Below are 18757 nucleotides of genomic sequence, written 5' to 3'. Positions count from 1 at the left end.
TCATCCATTCACAAGCTTTTGAGTCATGGAATGGATTTCAATGGGACCAAGACCGTCTTCCAACTGTGGGAAGCAACAGATTTACACAAAGACAAAGGGAAGAACAGGCTTGTGGAATGACTGGCCTGGGAAAAAAACATGCAAAAATGAAGCTCAACAAAACAGCCTGCATTTTCAGATGAGAAAATTGTCCAACTCTGGGAGCATATGAATGTGCTTTATAAATGACATCACATTAATTGGAAAGGAAACAAACAGAATTTTATTAAATGACTAAAATATTAAAATCTATTAGCTCCTCATGGATACCTTAAGGGACTTTAAAGGGTATATATTGCAGTTAATTTTTCTTTGTCGTTTTACCCAGAAATGCATTTATTTACTCTTAAATTTATGGGAAATTTTATAGACAAACACAAATCCTAAACCCTCCAGGCAGAAACCGACCAAACAAGCATTGTGCTTATAAAAATGATTCAAACATTCCTTTGAGAGCACATATACCTTTGGTATTACAAGGTGTCCTCATAATTTGTTATAAAATTTATTTAAATAACTGTTCAAATATGTTAGTATTTATTGGTTACTTCAGTGTGTGCTGATACTTAAGTTGAAACCAGATGTCGAAACACATACATCATATTTGAAACTAAGTTGATATTTTTAAACTCACTATACTATGAAGATAGTTATCAGAAAACAGGGATATTCTTGAGGCAGGAATTTCATCTACATCTTACAGACCCATTGACAATACTGGTGTTAGGAATCTAACCTAAAGGTTCGTTACTATATTAGATTATTATTATATAGAATAATCATTTTTCTAGGGACATAGTTGGATCTTGGCCTACTCAAATTTAAGTAGTAGCAAGTAGCATTTTAATAGTTTGTTTTTTATGTAGTTTTATTTAGATAAGCATTTCAGAGAAATCAGAATATAATAGGTAAAAGAAAAAATGTGTCAGTTACATCTATATATTAGGAAAGAAGCATTAAGTTTAGGGTTAGAATATCTGGAATCTTGTTTCTGTTACTAAGTACCATATGACCTAATTTAACCTTTCTAGGTCTCAATTTTCTTTTATATCAAATTAGGGGATTCACATTAAAGATCCATTCTATTTCTAAATCCTATATACTTTCTCAAGTAGGGTCTGGATTCAATTATAGGATCTATATGATCAAATCCATACTGGAGCAAGAGTCTCCTTTAAAGATACCTAACAGTCCAACCTTTGCCTGAATATCTCTAGTGAGGGGAACCTGCCTCCTTATGAAGTAATCTCTTCTACTTTGTCATTTTCTTTCCAAATCATTGTCCTTCCTTTTTTAAGGATTTCATTCTCTTTTTTTTTCTCCCCCTATAAACTCTGATCTTATACTTAGGGACATCTATCTGTTGGTCTGTCATCTGTCCATCTGTCTGACCATTTATCTGTCTGTCTGTGTCTGTCTGTCTTTCTGTTTATCTATTGCTAGCTATAGATATTTCCTTAACATTCTGGACTCCCAGGGGTGGCTAGGTGGCACAGTGGATAGAACACTAGCCCTATAGTCAGGAGTACCTGAGTTCAAATCCGGCCTCAGACACTTAATAATTACCTAGCTGTGCGGCTTTGGGCAAGCCACTTAACTCCATTTGCCTCACAAAAACCTAAACAAACAAACAAACAAACAAACAAAAACATTCTGGACCTCAGTCATCAGCATCTCCAAATCTTATAGTCTATGCCTTGATTAACCACTGGAATGACCATCACTTTTATTTATTCATTATTCATAACTTTTCCGTATGACAGTCCTTCAAATACATGAAGACATTTCTAAGTCTTTTCTGTTTCAGGCTAAATGTTACTAGTTCCTTTAATAAGTTCTCATACATTTAGATCTTGAGTCATGTCAATTGTAAGAGGATAGCATACTAATATTACTTATCTCATGGGACCAATGTGATAGAAATGTTCAGTAAACCCTTAACTGTTGAGTACTCTTAACACAAAAACAATTCTTACTTTTAAGCAATTTATTGTCTAGCCAAACAATATGCACCTCTATGGCCATCTACAAAATATATCCAAAGCAAACCCAAGGTAACCTTTGATGGGAAGGCACTAGTGATCATATCCATTAAGTATACCAACTGGGTGAGGGGATTGGGAAAGGTGAGAAAGGTAGGGAATGACTTCTGCAAAAGTGTTACATGTTTAGATTTTTAAAGAAAACCAGGTATTCCAAGAGTTGGAGATGAAGAAAGAAGGCATCCCAGGGATGGGGGGACCACGAGCAAGAAGGAACAATGAGAGGAAGGAGGCATCATGTCTGAGGGATGGTAAGTAGGGTGATAGAGTTGAACTGTGAAATGTGAGGAAAGGAGTAACGTGTCAAAGGAGAAATAGGAAGGACCAGTGTGTGAAATACTTTAATTGTCAAATAGAGGAATTTATATTTGATCCTAGAGGTAATCAGGAACTACTGGGGTTTACAGAGTAAGGATGCCAGAGCTAGACTTACACTTTAGGAAAATTACTTTGGTGATCATGTGGAGGATGGAATAGAATGGGGAGGGAAACAAAATAGGAAATTACTGCAGTGAACTGGAATAACTATATACAAAAGGGCTATCCATAGTCTGTTCATTTTTAAACTGCCTTTAGGGATAACAATACAGAAGAGAGTACTATAAAGTTTTGGTACTTGAGAAGTAACATAGTACAGTGGAAATAGAATTGTCTTTGGAACCAGCAGACTAGGGTTCAAATTCTGTCCTGATAGCTTACTACCATGTGACCCGGGAAAAGCCTATTTAACTTCCCTGGGCCTCAATTTCCTAGTTCGCAAAATGGTAAGGTTAAGTTAAGGTTTCTTCCAACTGTTAAACAATGATCACAAAGGTTCTGCCACTGGGTGGCTAAAAAAATCATAAAGAAATTATAGAGAAGACTTCTAAGATCTCTCCAAAAATTTTCAATTTGTTGATTATGGAATATTTCTCAAAATTTTCATAACTTTTCCAAAATAAACTTCTTCCTTGATAACCTCCATTAAAGTGGTTATATTGGACCTCCATTAAAGTGAAATATCATTGTAATGCTTTTGTCATGGTAGATTAATTATTCATTTTTCCAAATAAATTTAAATCAATATATTTTATTTTTATATTTTTATGTAAAACTATTTTTCCCTTTGCATCTTCTCCTTCAAATTTATCCATTTTCTAATACTTTGAATAAAAAACTCACTGCAAAGATTATTATTACTCACAATAATAACAATGATACTATTTGTATCTAATGGTAAAGGGGGGGAGGGAAGGACAAAAAGAAATTTAAAAGCAATGGCAATTGTACATAATAGATTTGCGGTTTCATGTGCAATCATCTTTTTTATTATGCTGTATTATGGAAATGCTTTTTTATTTTAAAAATTAAAATTAAATTAAAAAATTAAAAGAGATTAAAAAAATCAAAAAACATGGCTGGGAAAAAATAATTTTCAAGGTATACAAAACAACCCTATCAAGTAAGTACTATTATTACCACTTAGCAGTTGAAGAAGTGGAGTCAGAGAGATCAAGTGACTTTTCCAGGGTCACTTAGCTAGTTAGTATCTGAGGCAGGATTTGGATTCAACTCTTCCTGACTCTAAGATCTGAACTCTGTCCTCTGCACCACGTAGGCTCCTCAATATATCAATAATAAGACACTTTCAAAAGATGCTGTCAAGTGTGGTGAATCTTATTTTATTCTGAAAACATGTAAACAGTATTTAGAAAAAGACCTACTGGTTCACCTAGGGGCCCCGGTGGTCCGAGAACTTTGTTATCTTCTCCTGGATAACCCTAAAATGCAAAATGATGACACAAAAGATCAAAACACAACATCAGCCTTTCCACAACTCAGAAAAAATAGATCTCCAACACCCAAGAAAGTCTAGTCATTTGTCTACTAAATCCTAGTAGTGATATATCTTGGTTTTGTCTTTAAAGCAAAATTCTTTATAAAGAAAAGCAGTGCATACTATTTTGTAAATCATCTCAATGTACGTGTGTTTCATATTTAAAATACTTGTCTTGGTCTATTACATAGAAAGCAATCTAGTAATATTGAGAGTCAAGTGTATGGGTTTCCATGACATCAACTTCCTTTGTAGCTATTCCTAAGTCACTAGAATACTTGATAGGCATGTAACGTAATTAATCATAAACAATCATTCCACATGAAAAGATGTCATAATTGTTTTTATTTGTGTCTTGACTCTATTAGCTTCAACCCTACTAGATTCAGTTCTGGAAAAGGCCTTATCTAAACTTGGTAGCTCCTTCAGGGTCTAGCACATTACCGTCTACGCAAGAGACAATTAACTGTGTTTCCTGACTGTTAACTTATAGAAATTAATTTAATAGACTTTTTGAAAGGGATATTAATGAACCCAGAAGAGAATGAGACATACATTCCATGGCCCTACAAATTGGAGCACATAGAATAGGTGTAGAAATTGGAACTGTGATCTCCTTAGTAGGGAAGGCATTTTATCTACTGATACATGCTGGCACCTTCTCTTCCACCTTAAAGAGTTGCCTAAAACAATGAGAGGTTAAATGACTTGTCCTAGGTCACAAAACTAAAAGGTATCAGAGGTTGAGACTTGAACCTTCTGGTTAGATGCTAAGACTGAGTTATATATCTAATGTCCTGTTGCTTCTCAGGAAAATAATTGTTTTCTCCTTTATAAACTGATAAGGGGAGATTAGATAACTTTTAATATTCCTCACAACACAAGGTCCTAAGAGACGATAAATGCCCTTTCAAAAATTGACTTATAATTACATATGATTTAACATTAGGCTAAATATGTTATTTTGAAATTTTTTGAGGTTGCTTTTTTGTTAAGGCTGAGAATCCTGGGGAGGGGGGAAGACATACATTTGTGTCGGGAAAATTCTTCATTCTTTTTTCTATGTTCTTTGATCAGTCTTCAATAATCAATTATCTCCTCATATGTTCTTCAACTCCTCAATCTCATATCATGTCATCATTTGTGGTATGGTTGTAGTGAGATCTAGTTATAAGGGGTTTCTGTGACTGTGTTAAACAGTTACTTTGTGAGTGAATTTGCATGGTGGGGGAAAAGGGAAATTTAGAATGGTTCTTTTAAGTAAACAGTAAGGTATTTAATATAGTGGACTGAATTTAAGGAATGAAAAGGGACATTCTTGAATGGATTGCATTTTGAATATGTGAAGAATAGTTTAGAGGTAGGGGAAGACAACCCTTGCCTATGAAGCTGGACCTAGGGTCCTGATGTCAGTTCCCAAAAATTAATATTAGCATTGGAGAAGCCATGAGGAGAGAGTCCTAATAGAGGCAGATATATTATTGGCAACAGTTCTAAAACTCCAATAATCTCAATACAAGAAAAGAGAGGGGAGGTACCATTGGACCCAGAGTAGCTGAGTGCATACGACAGGGAGGGTGTATAGTAAAGATTATGTTGTTTTCCTTAGAAATTTTCAATTCTTTCCAAGTATGAATACAATTTTTTAAAAAAGATTTTAAGATAGTTTCTGATATTTTTTGGGTGGGAGTGGGGATCCACAAATTCTATGTTTTAATCTTAAGCATGTCAAAGATAATAAATGTGGCAAAAAATCCATTGAACCAACCTTTTCTCCTTTAGGTCCTGGCAACCCAGGAGGTCCTGGTTGACCTTGATGGCCCTAAGGAAAAGAAAATCATTGAATACTTTGCTTCCAAGTGCTTTGTCTGACTCAGTTTCATGTCCATGTCAACAACCTTATATTCTTTTACACCAGAGAAGGGATATTCTGTGCAGGGTTTTACTATCTCATTAGAGTTTATCAGTGATATTTCATATGCATGTTCCCCTTGGTGATGTCATCTATCAAACACAAATATGTACTTGTCCACAGATGGATTCATGTTTCATAATGGAAATCCTTACCGCATAGCCTGGAATTCCTCGTTCCCCTTCAGGTCCCATTAATCCTAAATTTCCCTATAAAATAAAGTGAAAAATCAATGATAGCAAATATATCCAACTCCATAAATTCTCTAAATGTTATTCTTCTAATAGTTTCCTACAGATATTGTGTGCATGCCTCTGTGTATGTATGAATGTGGGGGGGGCAGCTAGGTGGTGCAGTGGATAGAGCACTCGTCTTGGAGTCAGGAGGATGGGAGTTTGAATCCAGCCTCAGACACTTGCCATTTACTAGCTGTGTGATCTTGGACAGGTCACTTAACCTTGATTGACATGCATCCAGGGCCATCCTGATTCATGGCTGGTCCCTGGACCTAGATGGATCTGGATGAAAAAGTGAGGTTGGTGACTTGGCATAACCTCCCCTCACTCAAAGTCAATTTATGTGCTTGTCATGGCATCACCTTTCTGACATTATGGTCTTTGAGAATGAAGAACAAACATCTCTGTGTATGTATATATGTAGTGTGTAAATCTAATCTGAATGGTGAAAACAAAACAATAATTTATTCATACTTTGGTTCAAACTATTCTTCTGTACTGGAAAAGTAAAAAAAATATGCTCTTGGTTTACTTCTTAGTATGTGCATTAATATGCTTAATCATATTAGCAGGAATATTTTCAGTTGTGGGATTTCCATGGTGCCCAAGAGAAAACTTTTAAAAGTATTATGAATATTGTTGTATACAACATATTTCTCATAAGAGAGGACTTCCATTTGGCTGATGATAAGTTAGCAGCTACTGATAAATGAGAAAAAAAGGCATGAAACAAAGCATTTTTAAATTTTTAAAATTTTAAAATTTTTCTTTTAGGTTTTTGCAAGGCAAACGAGGTTAAGTGGCTTGCCCAAGGCCACACAGCTAGGTAATTATTAAGTGTCTGAGAGCGGATTTGAACCCGGGTACTCCTGACTCCAAGGCTGGTGCTCTATCCACTACACCACCTAGCCGCCCCAACAAAGCATTTTTTAAAAAACCAGTTAAGGAAACAAAAAAAGGTCAGGAGCTATGTATATATAGAACAGTTTGTGATTTCCCTGTTAAATTGTTCACTCAGAAGACTTAAGAGGCAAACTATATACAACTGGAGTTAAATTTCTTATACTTCTTTTTGTATGTTGGAATTCTTATTTTTTAAATCACTTTTAAGTTCAGAGAAAAAAGAAAATTTAATAAAAAAAGTTAAACATTTGAAATGTAGTTGTATTTAAGGATGAAAGAAAACAAGTCTCCTCAGAGTGTATCCAAATGTTGCCATATATGACTAAATTTTCGATCAATTTTGTTCATTTGGCGATAAGTGAACATTCCTTCATGGTCGATGATTTAAGGAAGGACAAATCACTGAATCGCAAAGTTGGAAGAGGATTTAGTAGTCATTTATTCCAATTCAATTCAATCTAAACCAGCACTTGCTAAGTGCCTACTATTGCAAAGAACTGAGCTAGTCTGAACCTGAGCATGCAGTAATAGGCTTCTCCCTTATTAATGCACGCACAACATCGGACTAGTTTAGTGCTTTGGAGCATTACTGGAAGTATTGCTCTGACAACTGAGGAAATAACAGTTTGTATTGTTTTTGAGAGTTTTAAATTGTTAAACTACTTTTATGTTGATTACTTTATTTGATCCTTACTTTAGACAGCTCTCTTGAGATGTTCATGGGACATGTATGATTATCACCATTTCACAAAGAAGCAAACTAAGATTGAGAATCCTTAAGGACTTGCCTAAGTTTCTGGAATTTGTCCATTTTGGAGAACCCAAGGATCTTAAGTTCTAGTTCAGAGCAATGGATTAGATAGAATTGTTTCATTGCATTATGGCGCCCCCAAACTTACCACCTTAGCAACTAATTGAGAATTATTCACTTAGGATGCAATTATGATCTGAGATATATAAGTAGGAACATTCTATGACAAAGTATTTCTTAATTTATGGGAAATTAGATGTATAAGGCAAGCATTAGATTTCACTGTTTCATTTCAAACATTATTGAGATGACATTTTCAAAGAATCATAAAATAAAGATTTTTTTTAGAAGTCACTTTATAGAAGTGAAGTTCTTAGAGGCTGCCTAGAAATTCTAAATGCTTTTATTCTTCAAAATAAGTGACAGTGGAATAAGGAAAGAGAGATAAGGAAAATGATGCTATTTTCTCATAAATTTAACAGTATATTTTTATAGCTAAAGCAAATACAGAGGTATAAGATGAGAACAAAATTATATACTCTTTTTTTGCATGTAGTATATACCATTGTGACCTATGAAAAAAGTTAAGAATTAAAAAAGTTACTTTACTAATGTAAATTTCTATAAAGAAAGGCTATATCCTAGGAATATAGATTTAAGTCTTTAAGGGACCTTGAGTCTAACCTACTCACTTTACAGATGAGAAAATAAGATCAAAAAGGCTATGTGATTTGCCCATGGTCACATAACTAGTAAATGTCTGAAGCAAAATTTGAACTCAAGTCTTTCTGATTCCAATCCAGTGACCTAACCACTTGATCCCTCAGCTAACTTTAAGATTGAAAGTTGTGTGATAAGTAACAAGAACACTGGATAAGAGATCAGAACACTTGAGTTACATCTTTGACTCCATTTTTTGTTAACTATCAGGGCAACCAAATGAAACTTTAGAAACTTCTTTGTAGAAATATGTTCAGAGACAGTGAGCAAATTTCTTGACTATAACCATATTTTTTTTCTTTTTACTCAAAATAGTAGTAATGAATTCATTCTGCCTTTGAATTCAACAGACTTGGCATGAAGTAGCGTTTAGTTACATCTAAGTAAAAATCAGCCTCAAAAAAATGAACATATGCCATCACTGACTGCAGTCCAAAGCACGAGAGATAGACTTTGAAGGCAATTTCAGAAGAATTCCAAAAGGATTATGAATAAAGGTACACTGAAATAGGAGTAAAGATCTATTGAAGCAGTTATTGTGTATATATTTATGTTTGCATAAATTATATATCTATATACTATACATTTTCATAAAGAGATTACTCTGAAGGTGCCAATGATTATTTTAAAATCGCCAACATTATTCCCCAGTTAAGCTAAACATTAAGAGTCACTGGTAACTTAGAGAGATAAGATGAATGAAAATCAAAAGTAATCAGATGGAATTAAAGAATCCAAATTTAAGATATACCTCAGTAGATCTTCTAATGGTGAGTAATGTGCTATAAGATACCCTATAGGATCTGGAATCAGAAGTTCAGGGATTGAAATTTGGTTCCTCTACTTCAGGGGTGGGGAACCTTTTTTTCTGCCAAGGGCCTTTTGGATATTTATAACATTATTTGTGGACCATACAAAATTATCAACTTAAAATTAGCCTGCTGTATTTGGTCCAACATTTAATTAATTCACCCCTATAAAATCTCCTAGATTTGTGGCAACAGACCAGTGATTTCTTGGACCATATACAGCAGCAAGCTGGATGTTCCCTGCCCCTACTCTACTTGATATTTAAGTGATTTCTGTGAATGATGAACATTAGATTTAACTGTTCATTTTTAAATATTATCAATATTACATTTCCAAAGAACAATAAGAAAGAGAAGATTTTTTAGAAATCTTTTTTTACAGAGCTAAAGGTTCTTAGCTCTCAACACTATAAGAAATACTACATTGTGCAATGTTCTCCAAATGTTTTAGGTCTAATATTTCTGCCATTTAAATGGAAACTAAGTAAAATATTGCAATAATTCTTAGTTTGTTTCTGAAACAAGCAGAAGACTGACTAGTATATCTCAAAGAGACTTTGTTTTCATCTTCTTCTCAACCACACTATGATTTTTGGAGTTCATTCAAATGTGTGGGCAATATTCTTTTCATTGTATTGGGTTTGAATGAAATGTGCTGTAATATTTTTCATCCTAAAGGAGATTCATGAAAAAAGATGAGTGATGGACTTTTATTCTTAGGAAGATTTCTCATATCATTAAATGAAATAACCAAAGTATAATATAGATGTTAGGAGATACTAATGCAAAGTGAACATTATTTTCATATCAATTTAACTACTTCAACAACATAGTTTTCTCCAGATACGTAATTCCAGAGAACAGACTTTCAATGCTAAGCAAGTAAGCAAGGTTGTGAGTGCAATCTGCTTGTCTTTTACATTACTTAATAATTTATTTCTTGTTTTAGTTGGGGGAATTTTTTTTTCTTCAGTTCCTCACATCCAGAAACCACTAAGCCATGCAAGTATTGAGGAATGTTCACAATGCTCCCTGTATGATAGAGGTGGATTATTTTCAATGGAAAGGCTGCCATCTCTGTAAAGTCCATCAAGGGATGAGGCTTGAGGGAGACAGACTCACATTTTCTTTTCCACTTGTGGTTATAGATACATAGGCCTGGAAAATAAACAAGTACTAACCACAGGACCTCTGGTTCCTCTGGCACCTTTAGGACCAATTTCCCCAATTTGGCCGGGAGCACCTGAGCTTCCAATTTCTCCTATTGGTCCCAGTTGTCCCTTTTCTCCCTGTTTGTATCATTAGGGATTGAAAAAAGAGAAAGAACAAATTCATATTTTATAAAAGTAATGGTTTCAACTACATACCTAAATGATCTCAGAAGAATTCTCAAAATAGAAACTTTGCTTTAACTTAGAATTAGATTTTTAATAATTTTTTGAAGGATACAATTAAAATTCATTTTGGTAAAACAAGTTAGTAATGTCTATTGTTCATTTTCAAATTAAACCTTTTTTTCTAGGAAAATCTTTGCTTTGAGAAAATTGAACTCTTTGAAGTTATTGAACTCTTCTTAATGCAAAGAAGACCAAGGATCTCCAATTGTGTGTTCTCAGACTTATCCACTGGTTAAAATTAAACAGAATATTATGGTGAAGACTTCTACTGACTACTTTCTAAAAGCATGTAACTTGTAATTTTAAGCCTCTTTGAAATCTATCTTCTGTTTTCCATAATACTCACTGACCTGGCCTGAAAATAGGTCTGTTCTTAGACATACATAAATGTCATTATTCATTTTCTGGAAAATGAAATGGATGCTAAAGAAATCTAAACCTTGGCCACAGCCATAAAGGAAATGTACAGTATACGTGATTCATTTTGGACATTGATAAATTTTTATTGTCTTTTACCAAGAGTTTAGTCTCCAGGAACATGATTATACTACTTTATTTCTAATTATTAGTGCTGACTTTAGATCCACTGGTTAAAGATGGTGACAAGAAAACCCATGACTGGTATTTTTTCATGTTCCAGAACAGTGAGGGAGATTTGTTTCATTTTTTTTTCATTTCTCCATTCCAACAAAGATTATGTGGCAGATGGGCTAGATGTATGTTGGCAGAAATACTAGAATTCAGTCTTTTAAAAACTGGACATATGGTGTAAGCTAAAGTTAAATATATTTCTGGGATGGACATGGTCCAGTAACAGATTTATAAAAAAACATTTCTCTATATTAATCAAAAGTCTAAAACTTTCAAAGCTACTCTGAGGTGAATTTTCCATTGCAGCACACTATAATAATTAACAAGCATATCCACTTTTCTTACCAGGAAAAGATCTCATGGGTTTGCAATAGAAATAGACTTTCAGCAAATTTTGCACAGTTACTTCTTAACCTTATAATTTGAGGTCAGTGAAATAATGGAGAATTGAAAGCCACAGAAAATTCAAAGATAATTTAAATTAATATAATTCTCCCACTAAATCCTTTTCTAGAGTCATTAACATGTAGCAAAATCAACTTGATTTGATTTTTCACTCATTTTTTTTTTTGCTGTGTAAGACCTGTGAGTTCAAAAGGTATCAAAAGAAGGTTAGAAATGAGGAGTTAGAGCAAAGGGTAAGCAAAGGTCACCAGCAAATTTTAAAAGGGATGGCTATAAGTCCAATTGAAATTAAGGCTTTGTTTATCCAAGTGTGCACTTTCCATCTGAACTTTTGCTCTACAGAGTTCTTAATTAATGAATGTCCTTGGGCCAAGGGTCAGGAAATTTTCTTTTTGTGTAGCTACAGAAAATTGTGGGACTTTAGACTTTTCAAAATAGAAGACAGAAACTTTGGAGGAAGAATACACATATAAAGGTGAGATGCTACCTTTTTTCCTGGGCGACCCCTTTGACCTGGATTTCCAACAGCTCCTTCTGGCCCCTGGTTATTTATAAAGGGAGAAGAAACATTAAATTAGAAAAAAGGTTTTATGGAGTTTTTGCATTACATATTATATTAGAAAATCCCTGTAATGTGTTCATATTTCAATGAAAGCTGGAAACTTTTCAACAACACAATCCTCATACAAGTTTCAAGAGCAATTTAAATAGCATAATGAGTAGAGTTGCAGATTAAAAATGATCCAGAAAGAAGCAATGATATTATCTTTAGCTTGGGGAGAAAATAAATTTTGTTTTTAGGACACACATTTTAACTAGTGAGATTGCAATTTAATTCAACTGAGGGCATTCTAATTTAACTCAGCATCTTCAATGGAACCTACTATGTGTTCAGTAGAGTGCTAGATGTTCTCGGATTATTAAAGAACTATTATTCTTGGTCTCTGCCAACAAATATCTTAAAATATCATTTGGAATATGAATTCTTTTCTATGGTCATTTATAGGTAAGGAAATTGTCACTTAGATTTAAATCTCATTTTGATATCAGGACATTCTTTGTTCAGTTATGTCCAACTCTTTGTGATCCTAAGAACCACAATACCCCAAATACTATCTATGGGGTTTTCTTGGCAAAGATTTTGTATGGGTTTGCCATTTCCTTCTTCAGTGGATTAAGGCAAAAAAGAGGTTGGGTGACTTGTCCTGGGTCACACAGCTGGTATCCGAAATCATATTTGAACTCAGGTATTCCTGATTCCAGACCCAGTTCTTTATTCACTGAACCATCTAGCTGACTTTTGAGCTTTCCAACTACCATTCAAAATCACTCTATGACTCCTCATTTACTTATAGGATAATTTACAAATGCCTTGGTCTGGCTTTGAGGCTCTCAACAATCTGACTCACACTTACCTTTCTACCTTATCTTTATTATTAATTTTCAAGAAGTCTACATTTCAACTAAACTGGACTATCAACTGTTTCATGAACACAAAATACCACTCTTTTTTCCCTTGCATTTGTTCACACAAGGTGTTTCCATTGAATTCTATCTTTCTTCAAGGTTCAATTAAGGTTCATCTCTTCTGTGAAGCCTTGCCTCCTTTTTCTTTCTCCCTCCTTCCTCAGTTTATCGTTTATACATATCAAATCTTCCCAGTAGAATGTAAACTTTTGTAAGGCAGGTAACTTCATTTGTGTATTTGTATCCTTATTCCTTAGTAGGTGCCAAATAAATAGCTGTTGATTTGAATTAATGCTAATTAGGGTTTAGGACAATTAATCAACAAACATTTATACTATGGTTTGCTATGTATCAGGGATACAAAGAAAAACAAAAAAAGAGTTCCTTAAAATATTTACATTCTAATGCTGCACATAAATGATCTGGTTACATTAGAAAGGAAGGGAATCTGAAATGTTGCCTTTGAACAGATCTTTGAAGGAAGTCAGGGACTCTGAACATTGAAGAGGAAAGTTCCTAGACAATCCTTAGACATGCCTCAAGTGACTCTCCTAATTGGTGGAATTTTTTTTTCTTCTCTGAGAGATAACACTTGGTTCCGAATTAATACTAGGACCAACTCTGGATACACAGGGAAGAAGAGAAAGACTTTGGAAGCTATGGCCACATAGTGGAAGCTGACTCAACATGTTTCTGAATTCCATTTTACATCATTGGAGACCTTGGGGAATTTCCTCTTCGGTGAAATCCGAGGCTTTCTTCCTTGGTTTGAGCAGAGATAATCTGATTTCCAGTGCTAGAAATCAAGTATTGCTTGTAGTTTCTGGCATATTATAACCAATATGATTCCTCCTAATTCTGTTTTTATTTGTTCAGGAAAATGGATTTACGTCACTATTTATGATGGCTTTTTTTAAATGTAACTGACATTTGACAGGAAGGAGTCAAAATATTGAGTGGATCCATGTCTAGTACTTTATCTACCATACCACCTAGCTTTCAGACAGGAGATGATCAGGGCTCTAAATTAGAAGGAGGACAGATATGAGAGAGATGACAGAACAGGGGGGATCAATAAGCCATGACAACTGACTGGATAAGAGAAATGAGAAAGAAGGAAGAGTAAACCATGAAGATGAGTTTAAAAGCTTCAAGAATGAGCAACATGGTGGGATCCTTGACAGAAATAGAGAAGAAAGAAAGGTTTTTGGGTAATGATAATGAATTATATTTGGGATATTAGTTTGAGATGCCTATGTGACATTTATTTGGAAATGTTCAATAGGGAATTGGTTATGCAGGTCTAGAGTTCAAAAGAGAGACTGGAGATTAGAAAAATAGATCTGAAAGTCATTTACATAGAAATGATACTTGAACTCAGGGAAACTAATTACTAAAGAGAGAAAAGAAGAAATTCAGGACGGAACCTTAGGAACACTCACAGTTAGGGAATGGAACCTAGAGGTCAGGCAGGTAAGAGGGGAAACAAGAAAAAGCATTGTCAAGAAAGTGAAGGAAATAGAGAGTATTTAGGAGAATGAAGAGGTCTATAAGTGTCAAATATTATAGAGAGATATGGAAAGAAGAAGACTGAAAAGGGGTATCAGCTCAATTAAAAAATTTTGGCAATTATGGAAAGAGTAGTTTCAGCTTAGTGGGTAGAGTCAGTAATAAGGCTTAAAGGAGGGGGAAAGAATAAATTCATTTTTTTGAACATGTGAAATGTGAGATGACATTCTGTCAATAGTGTGTACCTATTTTCCAAAGACTGTCCATGATAAAGTACAGAGCAACTTCTCATCAGGTGGCTGGCACCCTACTGAGGAATTATTTGACCATGGTAGTGTATGATTCAAAGAAAAATGCAAAATGCATTGTACCAAGGTCTAAAAGACATCCATTATCAATCAAACAATTTTGGTCTAATTGTCCACATAGGAAAAACCAAGTGAATGAAGAAAGCAGATCATGATACATATATACTAGACAGATAATACAAATGGACAATGTTTAAGGTCCAGATGAAATAAATGGAGAACATATTAGTCTGTCTTTCATAAAATTACAAAATTCTCTAAATGACACCAAACTTGTCATGGAAACTTGGATCCAACTTTTCAAGAGCAATGTTTTTCCAGGATATTGTAGTGTTCAAAGAAAGCAAAGTCAATGACAACTCAAGAGGCAAAGAGGAGAAATATGGTAGGCATGAACAGGCTGCAATATATCACCAAGAAAGAGTTGTTAAGGAGAAGGGTAAATGTTCATGGTTTCAAAAAAGGGAAGAAAACAGGGTCCTCAAACTCTATGCTAGTCCGCTTGATTTCAATTCTTGGGAAAATTCTAGAATGAGTCATTGATGAACACCTAGAAAAAGGAGCAGTAATGTGAAAGATCCAGTATGACTTTAACCAGAACAGGTTATGTCATGCTAGGTTAATTTCATTTCTTTTTCTGACAGTAATACTGGCCAATAAGATGAGAGAGATGCCATGAATGTCATCTAGATTTTAGGAAAGCTATTGGTAAAGTATCCCACATTATTCTTGAGAATTAGATGAAGATGTATAGATTCTATGAGAATGCTTTCATTAAGTAGATCAAAAGTGATCAACCTTAAAGAATCATTAATGGTTCAATGTCTTTAGTAGATTACTCTAGGAATCTATATTGGCCTCATATGGTCTAACATTTTTGTCAAAGACTTTAATATATATATATATATATATACATATATATATATATATATATATATATGTCATATGCTCATCAGATTTACAAATGATGCAAAATTGAGAGTGAAGACTAACTTACATAATGGAGGACAGAATCAGACTCCAAAAGGATCTTGATAGCATTGAGCTGAATATATGAAGATGAAATTCAGTAGGAATAAATTTGGTATCTTGCACATGGACACAAAAACAATCAACTCTACAAGTCCAAGATAGTGAAGGCATGGATGGATAGTAGTTCTAAAAGGAGTTTTAGGGGTTTCAGTGGATTGCAAGTAAAGGGTCAACAGTGAAGAAGTTCATGTAATCTAGGGCTTTAGTAAAAAAGATTAGCTTCTAGGAGTGGGGAAGTGCTAGTTTAACCATACTTCCATATAGAGAATGGCATTCAGTTCTAAGCATCAAGCTAGAAAGTTTCATGTAGAGAGTAATGATGAGAATGATGATGATGATGATGGTGATGAGGATGACAAGAATGATGATGTTTGTCCTTTATTCTTGAAGAAGACCATGACACCAGGGAGATGATGTCATGACAAGCATGTGAATTGAATTTGAATGAGGGGGATGCTGTGCTAAGTCACCAGCCTCACTTTCTCCTCTGGAGCCATCTGGGTCTAGTGGCTAGATATGAATCAGGGCAATTGGAGATGACCATGGATGTGAAGCAATCAGGGTTAAGTGACTTGCCTAAGGTCACACAGCTATAAGTGTCACAATCAGAATTTGAACTCAGATCCTCCTGACTTTAGCAAAGATGTTGAAGGGTTTAAAGTTGGTGCATTCAAAGGAAAAGAGAAGACTTGTGAGGTGAAGGGACATGCTGCCTTTAAGCATTTGAAGAACTGTCACTTGGAAGAAGGGTTAGTTTGATTGTTTTCTTAGAGAACAGAATACAAAGAAACTCATTGGAAATTGTAAAGAAGAAACTCTGGGCTAGTTGTCAGAAAAAAGCAACAATCTCACCAAGTAGAATGCCTTGCTTCAAGAGGTGATGGGTTCTTCCTCCTTGACGGTCTTCAGGAAAAGTCTGGATGATGAATTGTTGGGTAAATTATAATTGGGATACATTTTGAGTTTGTTTTGAAGTAGATGTTTTTCAAAATTCCCTTTCATTTCTTAAATTCTGTGATTCTGAGAGAAGTATCATAAAGGTCATTATCAATAAAGTTAAATAAAAAAGACAGGTTGTTCACCTGGAGAAGAAAACTGAGCCTGAAGATTTGTTCATTGGTTTCTTTCAGTTTCAAGAAAAAGTGAGGAAGGTTTCCAGTAATTTTGGTGCATATTCTGTGTCAAATTTAAGGTAGAACAAGGATGAGAGTTGCAGAGAAATAACACATAGCAATTAGATTTGTTTTGATTTTTGTCACTGGAGGAAAGTCATCACAGTGATAATATCAGAAATTCAAGGCAGAATCGCAAGTTTGGGGTAGAAAAGAACTATTTATGAGAAGATGAAGAGTTGCTATATGGAAATTCTGATCTGCAACTTAGGAGAGACATCAGGGTTGGAGATTTGTAGGTGGGAGCTGAACATATAGACTTGTTAATCAAAATTTGTAAGTGGGTAAGATCACTGAGGATGATACATTCCAGAAAGAAGAGAAGGTAGAACCTTTGGGGAGGCCTGCATTTATAGAGTGATAAGTTAATATATTATGGTTTGAGTAAATAAAATATATGTTACTGAGGTAGAAAGTTCTAAAATAGCAAAAAAATATCATTCTGTACCATATCCATTGTATTGTTTAGAAACAAGGATGGAATTTTAAATTTGTCATTTAAAGACTGACAAGCTCTAGAGAGGTCTAGAAAAGAAACAAGTCAGGGTTTACTACTGTGCTTTGTACATAATAGGCACTCAATAAATAGTTTTTGAATGAACAGTTAGATGAGGAACTGACTCACATCCTAAACATCTAGCCAAAACCTCTGTAGGCTCTTGATTTTAGGGGACAAATTAGCTAAATTCTCTATTCCTGGTGTCTAACTGAATTTAAAATTTGGAAGGATGATTGTACTAACTTTACGATTATTTTTTGTTCCATCCACAAACTTTTTGATAGGATTTTAAATTTTGCTTGAAGTAAAATTCTTGGGGATTATGTATATGGGTATTCTATCCAAGGTGTCCCAAATGTTTTGGTGTAAATTTTTAAAATAATTAATGGCTTAAAACTACACCATGATGTTTGAGAAATCATAAACATATATATGTACACATATAAGCATATGTATTTTTGTATATATGTACACATGTATTATATATATCAGATGTATTTTTGCATGGATTTACATATATGTAAATATATCATATATTTATATATAAGATGTATGTACATATGTATATTTTATGTATATATCAATAGATCAAGAATACAGATATAAATCTCTAGATCAGTATCTTGAACAGAGTGCTTAAGAAATGTCTGTTTTAAATAGTAAGAACTCAATAATTATTTTTCTGCTTGATTGATTCTCTAAGAAAGCATCATCATTCATTTATTTGGGATTTTTAGCTTATAAAGTATTTTATATCAATTACTTTTGGTCCTCACAAAATTCTGTAAAATTGAGGTGTCAATCACAACCTGCAGAACTCACAATATTTCTGAGAACACACCAATCAGATTAAAATGCAATTAGGAAATCTTTAGCAAAATAAATAAATAAAATAAAAAAGATAACATTACAATTAAAAATTAATTCAACATGCTCACATGGAACTTTATATATGGATTGCCCCATTTCTATTTTTTTTTGATACTACTGCTCTAAGGCATGTTTTACCAGAATTATTTTGCCCATTTGAGAAATTTAAAAAAACCAAGGGTCTATAAATGTAGGCCTCCCCAAATTCTAAATTCTTTCATAGCCATCAGAAAATGTCTCCCCTGGATCCTTTATACAAAGATTTTTCTTCTAAATTTC

General features: G+C 34.1%; 1 protein-coding gene across 1 annotated transcript in view; it reads right to left on the bottom strand.

The window, feature by feature from the left end:
• Nucleotides 1-18757, bottom strand: part of COL24A1 (collagen type XXIV alpha 1 chain) — a 380712-nt gene that overhangs the window by 77977 nt on the left and 283978 nt on the right. Inside the window, exons 38-42 of the mRNA XM_074221770.1 lie at nt 12109-12162; nt 10410-10517; nt 5965-6018; nt 5666-5719; nt 3785-3841 (exon numbers count right to left, since the gene is read on the bottom strand). Coding sequence (XP_074077871.1) covers nt 3785-3841; nt 5666-5719; nt 5965-6018; nt 10410-10517; nt 12109-12162 — 327 coding nt within the window. The remainder of the gene's footprint in view (nt 1-3784; nt 3842-5665; nt 5720-5964; nt 6019-10409; nt 10518-12108; nt 12163-18757) is intronic.

Source organism: Macrotis lagotis, chromosome 2 (genome assembly GCF_037893015.1).
Source record: "Macrotis lagotis isolate mMagLag1 chromosome 2, bilby.v1.9.chrom.fasta, whole genome shotgun sequence".
Lineage (NCBI taxonomy): Eukaryota > Metazoa > Chordata > Mammalia > Peramelemorphia > Peramelidae > Macrotis > Macrotis lagotis.
Note: the sequence above shows the minus strand (reverse complement) of the source record. Positions and strands in the feature narration are given on the sequence as shown.